At 39.8% G+C, this 19709-nt stretch overlaps 1 protein-coding gene across 1 annotated transcript in view; it reads right to left on the bottom strand.

Moving 5' to 3' along the window:
• Positions 1-18239, bottom strand: part of LOC146568553 (rho-related GTP-binding protein RhoN-like) — a 33099-nt gene extending 14860 nt beyond the window's left edge. Inside the window, exons 1-2 of the mRNA XM_085284648.1 lie at positions 17901-18239; positions 16513-16600 (exon numbers count right to left, since the gene is read on the bottom strand). Of these exons, the coding sequence (XP_085140774.1) occupies positions 16513-16600; positions 17901-18005 (193 nt within the window). The 5' untranslated portion in view covers positions 18006-18239. The remainder of the gene's footprint in view (positions 1-16512; positions 16601-17900) is intronic.
• Positions 18240-19709: the final 1470 nt, after the last annotated feature.

The raw sequence follows: 19709 nt of genomic DNA on the forward strand, positions 1-19709 counted from the left end.
GTTCAGCACTCGAGCAGAGGCTAATGTGTATTGATCTGAGCTTTTCTGACGCTCTCTGGGACTTGTAGTATGATGCCCCTCATGGGGAGTTTCCTGCTGTTGTAGCAAGATCATTCCATCTGTCTCTGAGTAAAACCCTCTGATCAAACTCATAAAAGACACATGCGACGCCTCAGGGGTACTGCATGAATTTAGCAATCTCAAAGAAACGACGTTAGTGTCATTTAGAGCATTCAGAGTACACGGGCTTCAGCCATCATGCAGAACAAGATTTGGATGTTTAATTGCATTTACAGCTAAGTAGAGTTTGCAGATGTAGCTTGGACCCGAAATGTACTACCAGATGCACTTTCCACAAATGGAAAACTCTGGGATGTAAACAATCTACAGAAAATAAATGTCAGTATGTTTCAGATGTGTGGCTGATGTATAATGTTTGGTACAGTGATGCAAAGCAGTCTGGGAAACAGCAGCACCATGCTGTGACTCCACATGAGGTTTTCATGCTTTGATGTTTGGTGCCTACAAAAATCTGCATTTCCTTTTTTCCTCTTTGTTTGTAACTCATACGCATTTACTCTCCAAGCACTCGTGTAATTTTATGTAATCCACTTGTGTTCCACCTTTGGCTGTTCTCTCTGTTTCGAGATGTTTGTCCTTCTAAAAAATCTTCTGATGCTGCTTGAATTTTACATTTTAGGAAGGATTCTCAGTCAAACTCTACAAAACGCTTTGAAAAATCTGAGTGCGCACAAGCTGCCATAGGGTCAAGTGGTCACTACACAGAGCTGTGAGACTATTTAAAACACGATTCTTTATTTGCATCACATCTGGATGTTTAATAAATATCAAAACGTTGGCTATTAATTGATAATGAGAACTCCAATGAGATGCAGATGACACTGTCAGGAAATATCCTCAAGGTACAGGAGGCAGACCTGGGAAGGTGATGTAGGGCTACAGCTGCATATATGTTTTTCCAATTTTGAAGAACTGAAAGTGACATATTAAAATAACTAATCACTAATGTCTTCTGATCCAGTTCAACCCCATACAGGACACACTCACCAGCCAACTGATTAGTTACACCTGCAAATAATTAGCCAGCTAATCATATACATGATCAAGAGAACCTGCTGAAGTTCAAACCCAGCATCAGAAGCCCACGCGGTCTGGTCTGATTGTTTCAGAAACTGCTGATCTGCTACAGTTTTCTCACACTAAGGGTTTACAAAGAATACAGATTGATGCCAGAGGTTGGAGAAGACTGCCGAGGCTGCTTTGAGCTGATAGGAAAGCAACTAGAACTACAATAACCACTTGTTACAACCAAAAAGTTTGCAGAAGAGCATCTCTGAACGCGTAACAAATAAACCTTGAAACAGATGGGACACAGCATCATACAGTTCACATGGGCTCACCAAAATTGGACTACAGAAGATTCAAAAAACATTGCCTGGTCTCATTTGAATGGTAGGATTAGAATTTGATGTAAAGCACATGAAAGCATGGATCCATCCTGCCTTGCACCAGTGCCTCATGCTAGTGGTGGTGGTGTAGATGGGGGATGTATAGGGGGATGCTCCATGTCAAAACCTCTCAAACAAGAGCTGAATTCAGAGGTGCAGCCACCAAATCTGCAGCAGCTGAGCGATGCTGTCGAGTGAAAACAGGCCAAAATCTCAGAGGAATGTTTCCACGTTGTCGATTGAAGAATTAAGTCAGTTCTAAAGGCAAAAGCAGAGTCCAGCCCAGTACTAGTAAAGTGTACCTAATAAAGTGGCTGTTGAGTGTAAATCAATAAAGAAAAAAAAAAACAGCTCACACTACAAAAGCTGCAAGGAGAAGAGTTTTGGTGGAAAAAGCTTTTCCATCATTTCAACACTTCTTCCTGACTAATTGTTTCACATCGCTGTAAACTGATGAGGGAAGCGCGTAGTAAACAAGAACGTTTGTCATACGCATGGTGCCAGTGTGCTGCTCTTAAGAAAAATGGTAGAAAAGAAAATCTTTACCTCACCGAAAATGTTTCTCGCCAACAGTTCCAGTGCAGCGCCCCATCCTCTGAATGGCCTTATCGGTAAAATCCTCCCTGATATTTGATCAGTCCAGTTTAAGAATCTGTAGCCTCGTAATCTTTTTTAATTATTGTGTTTGTTTGTTTTTTGTTTAATTCATCAGCCACCTGCACGTTTTAGAGAAGTTCACTTTTTATGAAGCAGAATTCCTTGAGGAGCAGCCTTAAACGATCCCCGATGGGCAGGTTTCTTAATTTAGAAAATAAGGAAGGAATATTATCTATTTTATGTTTAATATGCCAAATCTTGTTAGTGATTTTTTATATATGTGCTCCAGAGATATCTCTTTTTTATATTTTGTCTGAACTTGTAAAAACTCATTATTAAACCTCCTGTGCTGTATTTTGGGTAATGTCTCGGGTTAGTCAAGCTCAAAGCTGTAAAGCTGCTGATAAGAGACAACCAGACTTGTCGTAGCCTTTTGTATGCATAGTTGCATGATTCTGAAGAAACAGACTCACATACACACACACCTTTTGAGATGTTAGCACAGAAAATCATTATTAATCCCCTCTTATGGCGCTTTTTCCTGCCAACTTTCATCACAGCGCAGAAATGTTCATTAATATTAAAATCCTGTTTGTCCTAGTCATGCCCTTCTGAAGAAATAGTTTGGGTTTTCATTCCTGAAATACATCCAGACAGAAAACAGAACAAGAAATGAATGCTATTGATTAATGCATTCATCTGCTACGCCTCGAACATATAAATAATGCCCCCTGCAGTGGCTGAGCATTAGTGCTACGTACTCATGCTGTGTGAAATATGCAGACAATATGGAATCAGCCTGTAAGTTCGGTTGAGCACCAGGCAGCGATAGAGTCCACTCTGTATGCATGCTCCACGAGGCTGATCACTCGGCGTACATTCGTAAACACTCTGAGACACCGTGCAGAGCAGACAGTCTGCTGCTTTGTCTGCTGCTCTGTAAAAAGCTAAAGCATCATCATTTTAACATAAAAGTTTTATTCATTTTCCTCTGTTATCTCTTTGTCTGCCACTTAAACAAAGCGAGTTGCAAAGCTATTGAGCTACAAAGTTTTCTAGACACATTAGAGCGTTTTAATGTTTCTAATCTAAGGGCAGTGGAGCAAACAAAGCCAAAATCAAAACAAATGCTTGATGTCTAACATCATCTCCGAGCAACCTAATGATGTCATCAGGGTTATCTAGACTTGGAGATAACAATATTCTTGTGCTAAAGTCACACTAAGGAAAACAGCGGTTGGAGACTGCAGCACTAACAAAATTATTGCGACTGCGGCAAATGGAACCGTGATCTCGTTGCCTTTGAACTGGTTGCTTTGAAGACGGGAACCACGGGGCATCAAGACGACGATAAAACAGCAATAAGACGGATTTCACTGTATCAGTTTGCATTTCAACAGGGTCAAGGTGAAAATTACTTGCAATCTGTTTGTGATAATATGGCGATTCACTGCTAAATGGTGAAAACTCCAAATCTGTTGCCGTTTGCATGCACAGAAATTCACATTCACAATTTAACTACTTACATTTAAAGTCCTGAGAGAGCTGAAACAGAAAGTCAGAAACTGCTCTAAAAATACTGACGTAGTTACTGCAGGATTGCAATTTTACTGCAAAACTGCAAAGGCTCTCAGCAATCTTGCTTTTGCGTAGGAATAAAACCAGAATATAACAGGTGGCAACCAGTTGACTCCCCTTTGCAGATGTGTTGCCTGTGCGCTCATCAGCGCAGACTGACAGACTTGTATGCATTTATCAATGAGATGGTGATTATTTGCAAACCTTTACATTCGTCAATCACTTCAGTCAGTCTGAGTTAAACTGCAACTGTTTGGGGACAGGTTGCTACCCAATCAGGAGACCTGTGTAACTATCTTGCAATCAAAAGTGACTGAAAGAGCTATTCTCCAGCAGATTGTGTCTCTTTTTATTCCTAATGTAACTGAGCCATTAAAGCTTGTGTTATAAATTCATCATATAAGGGATTGAGGGAAAGGCCTATGCTCCATCAATCAAATATTATGAACTTGTTAAGTGATGATATATCATATCAGTCTTCTAACCCCTTGGACTCTGTGCTTGTCTGTGTTTGGGAAGTGAAGCACCTGAAAAAGTCTAATTACATCATACTCGGTCGCACATCCCCTGACCCATTGGGTCAAAGTCAAGTACCGTTTATAAACAGATGGAATTTTCTCAGTTGCCATGGAGACAGCACAGAGGTCATCATACGACCTTTGTATGGAACTTTGCTCACGCCATAACAGATGGTCATATATGGTCAGGATGATGGTAGCTGAACCATGACAAGTGTAAATCCATCCACTGACGGCTGCCATTAGATAATAAAAAAATTCATGTTACAGAAGTTTTCTATTTATTCTTAATAGCTGATATAAATCAATTAATGCCATGACCTCGTCACGCACCACATTTATGATAACTGGAACTCTTATTTTGATAGGAAAAAACGAGGAGAAGGCTAGGACTGCTCCTCAGGTAAGCCGTTCTCTTCTGTACTGAGAATAATCCATTTTAGGTGTACATGAATCAGAGATTCATGTAACCAGAGCACACTGTGCTTGTTGTTATGCATACCTCTCTGCTTGAATACTGAACAATAATAGCCTGAAAAGCAGCGTGGAGGACTGAGTGAAGCTGGTCCTGGCAGTCGCAGGCACAGACAGACACATTTTGCACAATGTGGTTGTCAGCAATGTGACAACAGATTTGGATTTTCTTTACCACACTCATGCTGGAGTATGTGATCTGTCTGTTATTTTGCTGAACGCTGAAGTGGGACCAGCTCTTTATTGGAAACTCTTCAAATTATGAGCCATCAGGAACAAGATTACACTGTCTCTGTTTATACCCAAGCCTAGCTAAAGTTTTTCATTTAGAGTGTTGCCAAGTAGCAGCTGTAACCTGGCTGGATTTCGCTGAAAAACTGTATATGATGTTATTTTTCTAACTCAACAGGCATAGAGGGAGAGCGCTGCCACTGAGCATACTTTGCCTGAAATCAGCAGTAATCCAGCAGGAGTCTTTTAAATTAATGACAGAGGGAACAGACTGGCATCTGGGCCTCAACCAGCCCAACTGTATGTGACTCCATGCACCGCATTCTACATTTAAACTTAAAGTATAAAAACATTCGTTGTTCACCACTTGTCTGGACCAGACCTTTTGAATGTAGTTTAAATATCACAAATTTGCATGATCTAGTAAGCTCTTAAGCTCTTAAAGTGTTTTGCCTAAATTTGAGTTAATTAAGAAACAGAATCACAGTTTTCTTCTGTGCAGAGCTGAAATGTCATCGAGTGGTAACTAAACGCAGCGTTTACACGACTACACATTTTGTGCTTGTCGGTAATTATTTTTAATGCGCCATGACATTTAAGAAGTTGGAGGTACGACAACCAAACATTTAATCAACCGACAGAAAATGATTTTGATCATTTCTGAATGATTATTTGGGTCAAACAAAGTAAATCTTTTCAAATGTAAATCTTATGTTATAACTAATAACAATTAAAGGTAAATTTGGTACATGAATTGGTACATTCATAGTCTTCTGATGTCTTCTGACGTGATATACTGAGAATGAACCGAGTGTGTGTGCCTAATTGTTGGTTGCAGCTCGGCACAATTTCCACTATAAAGATTGTCATGAACTTAATTGTCCAATCAGGAGCACCAATTTGCAATAGTTGGGCCAAGAGTGTATTTGTTAGAAGCAATGAAAAGTAGCTGAAACAGCAAGCCCCTTCTAATCTGAGGGACACAGTGTGAATGCAAACCTGAGCTCAGTAAGAGAAAGCTGAACCATCAACATTTTCAGGATCACTATTCCTACCCTGACACCGTCCCTCTGTGTAGATTATGTGTGTTTTAAATTAACAGTTCATTTCATTTTTCTGTGGCGCATCTCCATCAACTGGTCCATCGTTCTCATTATTGGTTCATCCCTGTCTTTTGTGTGCACGCATTCACTTAATTACTTTGTTTTTCAGGGATTTTACTTTACTTTAACGTGAATACAGAAAACAGAAAACCAGGTTCACTCATGCTTGTACTTTAATTATGGTGAATCACATGCAGTAGAAACAAGGTCAAAACCATCCACCACCTCCTGCTGTAGGAGTAATGGCAGGTGTTGGGGGGTTGAAGTGAGTGGTCAAAGCTGCATCGTGCATTATAGATAAGGGATGGAGAGGGTCTTAAGTGGATATACCCCTTGAGTGGCCTGTGTGTCTAAACAAAGTGTGTAATAAAATCTTTTCAGTGAGTACAGAAGGATCCAAGATGCAGACACAGAGGCAGGTGGAGGTTTAAGTAAAGGCGAGCCCTTTATTGAGCTGATATATTTAACTACATGATTCAAACGCAGAACTTAAGGGAAAACTGTAAACTATAAACTCGTAAAGAAACTGAGATTCTAGGAGCCAAAGATCAGGAACCAGACCAACACCGAGAAATTGAACAGTACACTCTGACAAAGGACAAGAGGAAACTGAGACATTACACACACACACACACACACACACACACACACACACACACACACACACACACACACACACACACACACACACACACACACGGGTGGTTAGGGGAAGTGGAGACACATGGGAAACAAAGTAGGAGCAAATCATTAATAATAAGGGAACACTAGACAACACGCTATCACAATAAAACAGGAAACATAACCAATACTAAGAGATAATAACTAAACATTACGAAATCAAGAAAAGGAACCAGAATATAACAGAGAATACGAAAGATTAAATAAATGCTAAAGGAAGTTAGCAGTAGAGCTACAGTCACAGGTAATTTTCTTCTCATGGTTTAACTTTTTGCTATGTTGGAGCACATTTAACCAGTTCCAAGGACTTTTATTGTACTCTGACCTTTTATTATCATTCTACTTATCTGGATTAACCAGTAAATTCTGCCTTTCTTTTTCCTGTGCTGCTGGAATGTGTTATATCAGGTTAAAAGTAAATATTTTAAACACACTGTCAGACAACGTGCTACATGAGTGATATACCCAGTTGCCATGACATTGCCATGATGTTGCCATGGTAATTACATTAGCTAAAACTTATGCAACTCATGTATTGAAGTGACCAGCAGTACTTCACTACATTTATATCAACGACACAGGCTAACACCTGTTAGCTTCCAGACCCGTGATAAGCAAAAATAATGAACTGTAAACAAAAATGAAAATGCATCATGAAAAACAAAAAGAAACAAACAGTCCCTTCATAGATTATTCATAAAAATGAAATACTGAGAGAATATATAACTAAGCAGCTTCTGCTCTACAAAAAAATGTAATTGTCTTCCACCAACGCCCTGTGGTGCAATTTTATCAAAGGTGAACCAAAGACGAAAAAAAAATGAAAGGCTTCTTCCTTTTCTCAGCTCTCCAACAAAAGTAGTTTTTGCACAGTTTCACTAACACAGACAAACAAACCTCTGCCTCAGTTCCTGTTTTGGCAGAGGAGTCATGGAGAAGGTTTAAAAAGAAATAAGAAAAAAGAGATGACAACCAATTATTAGAAAGTACATCTGCACTGCTTAATTTCCCATTTTAAGCACAAATTGCTGGCAGAGGAATAAAGGCATATAATTAAAAATGAGAAGAGCTGCTGTAACAGGCATGCAGTATACTCTATATGCCACCTGCCATATGCGTTAGTGCGTGAAAAATGTCTCCGTAAGTCTGCGCATTGTGCTGGGTGGTAAATGTCATGTTGTTTTACCTGATGTTTTAAATGAATGATGATGTTCGCTGTGCTCAAGTTCATTCAAAAGTCTTAGACAGACTGCTGAGTTACACACTACAGGTACTAGCTGAGAAACAGACTCCGTGTCCCGGGGGAATGGAGTAGAGACGCATCTAGGCCACTCATTTTAAATGCACCCTTGGTCTTCTAATGGACTGCATGAGCAGAGGAGAATGAGACCCGGCTGGCTGGAGCACAAGCTCGCACCATGAAACCCTACTGACACTCAGCATATACCGTCTCCCATCCACGACTCCAAGCACTTAGCACTCCACCAGGACTCTACATTCCTCCATCCCTTCACTGTCCCTATTTATATATTTTCCCACTTGTGTAATCTCTTTCAGCACTTACTCATACCCTTACTCACACACACCCCTGCACATGTTCAGTAGGAAAGAAAAAAACAACAGAACTTGGACTACAAACCCAGTTCCCTGCTATCCACACTTCTATCCAAAAAGCCTCTGAAACGCTTCGACACACCAGACCATTTTCTCCGCTCTGTCCTGTCATGGAGCCAGTGCCACTCGTTTGCCCAGACGCTCGCTTAAAGCACATCTGGGTGCTGCTTTCAAGGAGCCAACATGTAATTGGGGTCATAAAAAAGAGCTCATAAATGAATGATGGATTGTTGAGGAAATCTCTGCCACAGACTCTGCTGACCTGGGATAGATTGGAAGGTTGGATTCAACGGGGCAAACAGTATTTTCACTGCTTGTGTGTTTAAGTATCTGTGTGTGTTTTAACATGTCGCGGCATGTCCCTGTCGGCTCGAGGAAGTTAGGAAAGTTCCAGTGAGCAGGAAGCTAACTTGAAGTAGAATTCAGAACAGTGCATTCCTTCACTGTTCACTTGCTATAGGTGTGATAATGCAGGTTGAGCCGGTTGTTTTATTAACTCATACCTCACATGTTCACACAGTCACCTGTAAAACCCAGGTGATCTGAACACCTTTGTTGTTGTGGCAGGTGCATCATGCAGAGTTGAGTCATTTCAGTGTCATCTAGCCCCAGTGGGGGAATAAGGTCAGAATTCAGCTACTCGGCATTTCTTTACATTGACAGAAAGGCGCACAAGCCAAACGGTCACATTTCATTAAGTGTCCACACTCTGCGTGTGTGAAATATGCTGAAACAAAGCACTCTGCAATTTTTTAGCTACTCGATAGGAGCAGGAACCAAAACAGCTGCGCATTTATACTTCAGGTTGACATTAGAGTAACATTTTCATTTATTTAGAGTCATGTTTCTGAATGTAACGGCACGATCCACTTTCCTTTGAGCTATGTCGGGCTCATTTCCTGAAGAAAACACCTGGCTCCATTATGTTTAGCAGCTTGTTGCCCAGTGCCATTTCGTTCTGAGCAAGTAATTTAAGGTGCGTTTTAGAGAAATGTTTATTATTTATATCTTAAAAGAGCAACACGTTGCAACAGAAAATGTTGCTGATGACAGCGATCAGATCTAAGGGTAATTTTAGGGCTGAAAAAGGAAACATTGGCTGCTTGTTCTGCTCATTTTCAGTCCAGTCCATGTACCTGACTTTTTGAGAGGATTGTTTAACACTCACCTATGAATCATTCAGGGATGAAGGAGTGTGTGCACATAACAAAGAACCTAGCAAAGAATCAGTTTTAAATGAATGTTTATGCACTTTGTTACTAGCAGGCTGATCCATTTCATTGAAGCCTCACTGGTCTCAGAGGACCGGTGGCTGTCAGGAGGTTAGGACAAGAACAAAAGCTTGAGGTATGTCAAATTATTTTATATATATTTTATATTTTATATATATATATATATATATATATATATATATATATATATATATATATATATATTATATAATATATATATTATATAATATATATATATATATTATATAAATATATATTATATTACATATTATATATATATATATATATATATATATATATATAATATGTAATATAATATATTATATTACATATTATATATATATGTAGTTATGTTAGCTTTTTGTAATATACTTTCCCAAATACAATAGTTAAGAAATAATAATGTTAGAAGGTGAACCAGGACAAAGTTCTATTTAATGTGAAGTTTAATATAATAAAACCATGATTTATTTGTACCTAAGTATCCAGGGAAAAGTCATTTTAGGGCATATTCATAATTAATACCATACAATTAGCTAAGAATGTAAATGCCATCCCTGGAGTCTATGTATTAATCTGATTTATGACCTTTTTAAGCCTCGCACTCAAAGATCGGTTGATAACTGAGTAAAACAGATGCTCGTGAAATCTGAATTCCTTTCGGCTCAAGTTAGAAAAATGTTTGACTTGAACAAAGCCACACAGGACAATCAGTGCAGCAAAATAAAATCACACTGGGAGCCAGTGGAAAACATTTAATTAGCTCCCACATACGGTTAGGTCCACAATTATTTTAGGCAATGATGCACTTTTTGTCATTTTGCCTCTGCGCACCATTACAGTGGGTTTCAAAGCAATCAGTCACGACTGAAGTACAGACTTTTAGCTTCAGTTCAAGCTGTTTAAAAAAAATATTGTGATATCTGTTTAGGGATTACAGCCATTTTTATGTTCAGAGGCTCAAAGGTAATGAACTGACAAGCAGTTTCATGGTCAGGTGAGACCTGCTCCCTTGTTATTCCATGGCATATTAAGCAAATAAAATATCTATGGTTATTTTTGCTTTTGTACGCTGTTCACTGGAATTTTCAATACAAGGTCCAATGCAAATCGAGGAGACCATCATCACTGATTTTCCATGATTTCAGTCACTTATGGGATACTTCTGTGTGGACATTGTGTTCAACAGCAGTGCAAAATCTGATTGATCTGTTGGACGTCTACACAGCAGACTTTCAAACATCTTCCACGCCGCTTGTGATGCTAGTTTGATTTTGTTTAAGCAGTTCACATCTTCCAATGCATCCAATATAATTAAGCTGTTGTTCATAACAGACTTCGTTAATAGGAGGGGTCGTTATCTCACTCAGTCGAGCACTATTTATTTCGCAGCTCCAATTTGCCTCTGCTTCACCTTTGCCCATTTTTCCATGACAATCTTCTTCCACCATCTCGCAAAAAATCCATACCATGTCACTTCAGCCTTCTTTGTTTCAGTTGCAGACAGCTGCCAAGTCTGCACATTTGCAGTAAGTGCAAATGTGCACATGCTGTGAGAGGTTTGACTCTTATTGTAAATGAATACAATGTTCCATAAGCACATTTGAGATCATTCCCTGTCTGAAAGGCAGAACCAAGCCTAGCACCAGTGCAGTGCAAGTTGTTGCCGGAATTCACAACAGTATCCAACATCCAAACTGAAGACATTCCTGAGCTCATTGTTGGCAAGCCATCCTTGGCTCTACAGGATTTTTTGGTTTTTTGTTTTCTTGCTCTTTTACTTCCTCATCCCTGTAAAAACCTTTGTCTGGGTTTTACAGTAGGACATTTGTATTCCAAAGCAGCTACAAGTTTCATGGTTTCAGGCTAAAAAATACTGTATATATGTACACAGTATAAAACCTGTCAGAGAAACAGCAAAAATATCAGGAGTGGTCAAATCAACAATCTGCTACTTTTCTTTAAAAAACAAACAAAGCTCAGCCTGAAGGAACTCAGAAAAACACTAAAGTGGAGGATTGCAGAATGTATGCAGATGTAGGTTGCATGTATGGGGCCCATGTAGCTACTGCTTATTGATGATGTGACTGCTGATAGTAGTAGCAGGTTGAATTCTGTAGTGTACAGGGCTATTGAGCAAAATGAAGGGTTTGAGACTTCACACAGTCACTGACTGCAAAGGATTTTCATCCAGGTATAAAAAACAATCCTTATATTTAGAATTGTCTTAGTCTGTAATTATGAGCCTTGACAATGACCCTAAATAAAAAAAATCATCAAGAAACCCACTGTTTGGGTTTATTGTGACAAAGATTATGCCATCGTCCAAATATCTAAGGACCTAACTGTGCATTCTGACTGATTTGTTGCTGCTTCCAGGATGCTTTGCTTCAGTTTTTTTTTTTTTTTTGTCGCTGCGTATAAAGACAGATTACAGTGAGCCATATGCCGGAATCTGGGAGAAAGAAGTATGGGAAATGAGAAAAGGAGTGAGTGAAAAGTGAGGAAGAGATAAAGATGGATAGAGAGACAGACAAAGAAAACGCAAGGTAAGCTAATCAAGAGCAAGAGTGCTGAGAGGGCACTGCCCCAATACAGTGGGACTCCTGACCTTGACTTGTTGGAGACAGAGACAGAGAAGGAGCCGGGTGGGAGGCTGGCAGCCTGAGGGGATATTAGGAAGAATTGATGAAATTAAAGAGAGGAGGAGAATACTGCAGAGAAGGGCAAATCTAGACATATAAACTGTTATGACAAAATTAGGTCAGCTGGGATCAGATTTTTAAGCACTTTTATTTGTTTTTTTATTTGAAGAGTAACAAGTTCTTGCTACACAACTGCTGTGTCATCATAATCAATAATGCTTGCAATTTTAGACTACTTTTATTTTCTAGTTGTTTTTTTAATTTTTTTTTATTGTGATCTGATGACTCCATGGGATTCATTGTCCATTAAACATTGCAGAGGCTTTTTATGAAGATGAATTAGAATAAAAGCCCATACCATTCACCCAAAGCATTAAAAATGCCTACCTCATATTGGGTAGCCACGCCTGCTGCTAACAAAAACATCTCCGATCCATCTTTGGGGGTACACTTATACCTTTAGGTAATATCTGTAATGTGTGGGGGCCTCTGTGAATTAAGTTTTTTATGTAGAGGATCAATATGCCGAGTTTGGAGGCCCAGTCTTGAATTGCATTGTGACAAACATAGTCAGTGTTATTTATTTAACCTCAAGGCTGATCTCTGTATATGCAAATACTGATTAAACCATTGAAAGTTAGAGATTTTGGGGGGGGGGGGGGGAATATCTTCATTCAAGACCTCTGAATGAATCAACCACATCAGTGATTCGAAATCAGATCCAGTCTATCATCATCTTGTACTAAAACCAGTGATTAACTTTGCATTCATCCCATGTTGCATAAACCAGACAGCATTGCTCTGGGAGTCACTGTTGATTGGTTAGGTAAATACTAAAGTATCCAAACCAGTTCAAAACAGGTTTATTTATAAATCACATTCACAAAAACAGTCAATCCAAGCCATTAATGTAAGGTAAAGATCCTACAGTATTAGGCATAAAGCACAAACAATAAATTGATCACCCATATGAGCAATCACTTTGGAATGGTGGGAAGGAAAAACTCCCTCTTAACAGGAAGAGTCCTCCGGCAGAATGAGAGTCAGGGAGAGGCAGCCATCAGCCTCAACTGGTTTTAGGAGGTGGTGGGGGGTGAGGAGTTTGAAAGAACAAAGGGAGACAGGATAAAACACAGACTAAGGAAGAAATAAGACAAGAATTTAATGAGATATATGGGGAGTACCAAGAGGTGAGTGGAGAGGAAGTGCTGAGTGTATTGCATGAAGTCCCGCAGCAGTCTGAGCCTAAAGCAGCATAACTAATAGATGGATCCTGGTCACCTGATCAAGCCCCAGCTATAAGCCTTATCAAAGAGTATGTTTTATTCTGATCCTAAACGTAGATAGGGTGTCTGTCTCTTGAGGTGGTTCCACAGGAGCTGAAATCTGCTTTTAGAAATTCTAGAAACCACAAGTAAGTCTGCAGTCGGCGAGCAAAGTGCTCTGTTGGGATAATATAATACTATGCCATCATTAAGATATGATGGGGCTCAATCTGCGGAGTTTGGAGGCCCAGACGAAAATAGTCAGTGTTATTTATTTAATGCGTGGCCAATGGAAGTCTCATTGCACCGTTTTGGATTAACTGGAGATTCTTTTTCAACATCTTTATGATAATGAGTTGCAAAAATCCAGCCAACAGGACTACAGGACAGTGAATGAGTCTCTGTGTCATGATGAGGAGACATAGAAGGTATAGTGTATTTTAACTACAATACACTCAATGCACTTCTTTTTCATTGATTTAGTTTTGTGATGGCATACCATCTCCAGCCTTGTTTTGATAGAAATGGTGCAGAACCATTTAGAAAGGGTCTCTTTTTTTACAGGAATGCCATTGCCATTTATCTGAGCTTGATCTCAACTTGGTCTCACCTGCAGCGCCACATGACTGAAGACAGAAACAGAGCAACATGACAATGACTGAAAGACTGAGGAAGTGTAAGGAGCCAGTGGGCAATAAATTCAGGGTAAAGTTTAAATTGGCAGGGGGAAAAAAAGAGTTTAACCTACAAGGAAGGGAGTTTAAACTACAAGCATGTTTGGATGTAGCAGAGGGAAGCAGGAGGTGGGTTGTGTGGCAAGATGAAGAATGAAAGAGACAGGGGGCAAGTGTTCGGTCACACAGCAAGTGCCTGATTAATTAAATCCACTGTTTGTTTCTGCACAATAAGCGGGCAGCTCAGAGACCGCTTCTGGCACCTTGCCTAATACACTCTCCTATCTGTGAGCCTCTACAACAACTCAACATGATCCTTTTCTTCTTATCTCCTCCCCTGTCATCCACACTGGAGTTCAAGCTTCATAGCTTAAAATGTGTGATGAGTTTTTGCTCTTATATATTTGAAACCTCTGGTGCTCTGAAGCTTGGGATTGGGGTTTTTTTATATTTAGTGTTTCATCCAGAACTTCAATTTCATTGAGTCAGTTCACCTGCGGTTAAACAAACTGCACACACTGCCATGCCACATGTCACAAACACACATATCAGATAAAGCATGTTCTTTATCAAATCACATAAATCTGTGATTGCATAAAGTAAGCAGGAGCAAGTTTAAAAGTCAAGGGTATTGCAGCAGTGTATATACAGAAAGTTCCATGTAAGCACACCAGGTGACTGTAACCCCCCGTTCAGCTATTAGTAAAACACAGCAGGTACCAGAGGGAATTGTGGTGTTACTGATGTAGTTGCCGATGCACCTGTCTCCTGACACAAACCCAGAATAGCTGGCAGGGATGCTGCAAGGCAACACACATGTCTCCTCCTCACTTAAAGAGAGCTGGAAGAAGCCACCTAAGGTCAGAGTTGGATCAGCTCCCGTTAACCACTGCTGCTCAATATGGGGCCATGTCTTTGTATAATAAATGTTCTCTCGTCTGATTCTTATCAAGGCATCTAATGAGCACACAAAACTAATATTGTAACCACTGGTGCTTGCAGAATTGGCTTCTTTTTATAGCTTCTAGTACCATTTATTAGTTATAATATAGTTTTGTATAAAAAATTCTAATAAAATCAGATAGTATTGCTTTTTAAATCCCTTTCAGTTAGACATGCAACATTTTGGGGTGCCCGTATATAAAGAAAAATCCCTCTGACTTGAGTAAATCCTTCTGTAAACCCTCCTAAAGTGATGCACATTACAATCTAATTCCTCTTTTTCTTTCACAGTAGCACAAGTAAGCAGATTTTATTGTCTTATACATGTTTATGGAGTTTTTTGACAGAAGCTGGCCCTTCTTTTACCTCACACCTCATAAACTCATTCACAACTGGGAGCGTCATGTCCGCTCAGATTCCAATAATGTGACACAACAATTCTGAACGGCACCTGCTTCGCACAAAAAGGTGAATTGCATTTCTTTCCGAGGCGGAGTAAATTACTGTTTAAGTGTTTTAGTGAGGGAAAGGTGTGTGCGTGAGCCAGCCGGTAATTTCGCAGGGTGTTGTTTAAACACCGCAAAGCGGCCTCACCCACCGCAAAGCAGCCTCGGCAGCTGCAGCAGCTCTTAATCTCCAGCTTGCCTAGCTGGTCTCCCTGTCTGCACGGGTGGAGGTTAATGGAGCACTTTGCAGTAAAGCTGCTCTCACGCTGTGTGAGAACAAGTTTTGGGGAGTTTTGTAAGTAGAAATGAAACATGAAGGGGTCTAAAGGCTAAAATGGGAGAGAGTTAATGCACATCTGGAGACCCATAGAGGCCCTCCGTCTGATCATCTCTCCAAAGTGAAGTCTTGAAAAGATATAATGACTTTGTAAATCAAAAAATGTTCAGTAAACACATTTAAGAGTTTGTGCAACAGCTTCGCAAGCTCTCAGCGCTACAAGTGGACAGAGAACACTTGTTATCTGAAATAAACTGGTGCCATGTTGCATGAATTCAGTCAAGATGCCAAAATCCTCATCAAAATCATGTATGCAGGCAATTAATTTGCATTTTCATGTGTTGATTAGCTGTGGTTGTTACTCGGAGTAGGTATGTGTTGAATAACAAGCTGTTCAGAGGCCTCACATAACACTTCAGCTGCTGCTGAAAGTGTCAGATTAGCTCTGAAGTAGGACTGAAGTTATATAAATACACACAAGTTATGTTTCTGCGTCCCAGACTAGATTAATTCATTTTGAAATTAAAAAAAAAACAAAACAACAGTCAGTACTCTCAACAGATTATCCTGACACATTGTGGTTGTTCATGTTTTTGGCCCACAGCCTGGAAGTTGCGGAACACTCCAAGGAGTCAGCTGTCTGCCGATCTGGAGCTCCTCGCTCAGTAACCTCATCACGGCTTGATGATGCGGCACACCTTTCATCACTCTGGTGTGATAATCTTGAGTTGAAAGGAGAACATAAAGAGATGATTGGGAATCTCACCTGATGTGTCCCACATGTTGAGCTCGATCCTCTGCTTCTCAATCTCGAAGCTAGCCGTGTAATTCTCAAACACCGTGGGAACGTAATTCTGAAACGAGAGGCGTGTGGTGGCTAAAATTAGATCAAAGCTTGGAGGAGATGATATGCCCACTGTAAAAAAGAAAGACGGTGTGATTTTCATGACAAAACAGTCAGATTCCTAATTAATTCAAATAGCTGCTGTGGGGATGGTAAGTGCAGTTGTGAATGTCAAGAGGCGAGAGATGGTGTGTGTGTGTGTGTGTGTGTGTGTGTGTGTGTGTGTGTGTGTGTGTGTGTGTGTGTGTGTGTGGAAAGTAGATGAGTCCAATGCTTTGCTTTGACCTATTTGCAAGTTCTGAACTTTAGTTCAAAAAGCTTTGGTTTGATTAATCCCAACAGTTCAAGAGTCTGACAGAATGCATTTCCTGCATCACATAAAAATTCTCCTCCTTTGGAACACAAGTTCTTCCTTCTTCACTAAACACATTTCCTGTTGTTAGTGAGTTTAGTCTGCATTCCTCTCTAGTTTTGCTGAAAAAGTATGCTTTGGGGTTTATCCATTCACAATCTGTAAGTTTTTTGTCATAAACTAGTTCTTAAAAAGATGTATATATATATATATATATATATATATATATATATATTTACTTATATATATTTACTTACTTCAGATGTCTTATTGGTGTAATTAAAATTATGTAATCAAGTAAAGAAGACAGAGTACTACTTCTGAGAGACAAAGTATTACTTGTGCGAACTTTTTGCCTCTATTCGGTTTTCGGTCACCACTATAAAACATTACACACTCCCGGGTTTAATATCTCGCGTCTCACAGCACACAATCTAGCTCCCAGGCGGTTATTCTGTTGTTCTGGTCAAACCTGCAAAGTCCCACATCAACAGACGGACACGGTGCGCAAAAGCGCACGTAGGCAAAAAAAATTCAGTGATAACTGGCCACTGAATTCTAATTATGTTATTAATTTACATGATGCTGTTGCATCACTTTAGATGAGGCTTAACACAAACCCCGGTAAAATCCTGACGTGATGAAATAATACACAATGAGAACACCATAATGTTTCTTTAAAAAGAAAAGAAAAAAGAGAACATCCATTTACAGTTTCGAGTTTTAACTTCCATGATATTTTTGGCGGCACAAATACATTATAATAAATGTTTACAGGCCACACATTTAACTAGGTATCAATCAGTTCCCACAATGATCCACAATGTCAAGCCTTCTTGTAGCGATCTCACTCTACGTGAAAACACTGCCGCGTGGTTTCGGGGACTTTACGCACCTGTGCCGTCGCACCATTCAGGGCTGCTGTGCGTATTTCTATTTCTAATAAATGCTGCCTTACCTCTGGGTACGAGTCTTTGGCAAAAACGTGAAGGAGAGCCGTCTTGCCACACTTGCTGTCCCCGACAACCACAATCTTACAGCGAAGTAATCCCTTGCTCTCCATGATTTCCCCTGTTTAAATCACTGAGTGCTTCTGTGTCGCTACCTCCTTGTCATTTAGCTCCAAGCAAATAATAATGTCGAAGAGCAGCTTTAAATGTTTATTTTTTTTTCCCACAGATGGAATAAAACACTCCGGGTAAAGAAAAAAACAAAAGAAAACAAAAGAAAACTTCAACTCCACAGTCTGGTGTAGTTTCGGCTACATGCTCTGCGCGCTGCTGCGCTCCACTGCTTCTTCCAGTCAAGTGAGGCGCACAGCTGACGCTTTCGGTCAAAGTCACGTCCTTAAAATGCAGATTCCTGTTTGGCTTTTCACATTTAAAGCCTACGTGGTGCTGGCCATGTAAACAACATTAACGCTCAGTGTATTCCATCCGCGTCATGCTAGAAAAGCAGCTTAACCCTGCGAGCAGCTGCTGTTATTGCGCTAATACAGCCGGGCTAACAGTCTATTATTTTGAATGAAAACTTGCAACTGTTCACGTCTTTCTATAACAGACTCTGCCCAGCTTGACACCGCGCCACCCCCCGCGTCGTATATCCACCCAGGTGGGTTTATATATCTCTGTTCAAAACAACTGAATATCTGCTGAATGAAAAAAGCCAGATTAATCACGTCTACTTTATATAGATTTATGAACTGTCACTTTGAGTTACTGATATAAAGTCACAGAGCAGAATCAGGACAAATATACAGAATATACTCCATGGTAGCAAAATCATTATCTTTATGATTACAGATTTACTTTGCAAGTCTTCACAGTTTAGTGACAGTCAGGTTTTTAACACTGCTGCTGATAGAAGGATTCTGGTGTGACACCCCCACATCACTAATCTGCTCTTTTGTATATAAACACAAGATGCCAGCTTCATTCTGAACTTTGTTACCAGGGATAAGATCTGTGTGATCTGCCTCAGCGCATTAGAACTTCTAAAGAACATTTGCAGCCTGTTAGCTCCATCTTCTGGTCAAAAAAGAGAGAAGAGAAAGAGAAAAAATAGCTTGTTTTCCAGTATTTTACTAAATCCCACAGCCATTGTGCGCTTGTCTGCTTTTGCTAAAACATCAGAAAGAAAGTAAACTGTCAAATTGTCCTTGGAAAACTAAAAATGTTGCCTCGTCAAGAGTTTAATGTGACATGTAAAAGGAAACCATATGTTCTGAATTTGTTAACAGTATGTTTGATAGTCTCAGCAGATACAAGTTTATTTTGTGCAAAGACAATGTGAAGAGAGTAAAAAGACACTTAAAGCGGGCGTCCTCTGCCAAGGAAACATCCTAATATTTGATTTTGAGGAAAAAGATATGCATCAGCTCTTCTTTTAACTTGTCTGTCTTCACAAAAATGATCAAATGGACATGTAAACATGATCAATAGGTGAACGACAGGGGAAAGAAAGAAAACATTAACTTACCTGGATGATTGAGCATGCATCAAGATGAAAACATTAAGTTGTTATGGGGATCTGACTTGTTTTATGCAGGTACTCATGATGGGTTTTGGATTCACTACAGAACAGTGAACTGTTAACTGAGATGGTTTGGACATGTGCAGAGGAGACATGGTGGATATACTTTACAAAGCATGTTGACCATGGAGATCCCAGGCAGGAGGAAAAGAGAAAGACCTCAGAGAAGATTCATGGATCTAGTGAAAGAGGTCATGCAGAGGATTGGTGTGACAGAGGAGGATGCTCCAGATAG

The sequence above is a fragment of the Mchenga conophoros genome, linkage group LG8, assembly GCF_057382185.1.
Source record: "Mchenga conophoros isolate Kocher_MC1m ecotype Shallow Benthic linkage group LG8, M_conophoros_male_GT1.1, whole genome shotgun sequence".
Classification (NCBI taxonomy): domain Eukaryota; kingdom Metazoa; phylum Chordata; class Actinopteri; order Cichliformes; family Cichlidae; genus Mchenga; species Mchenga conophoros.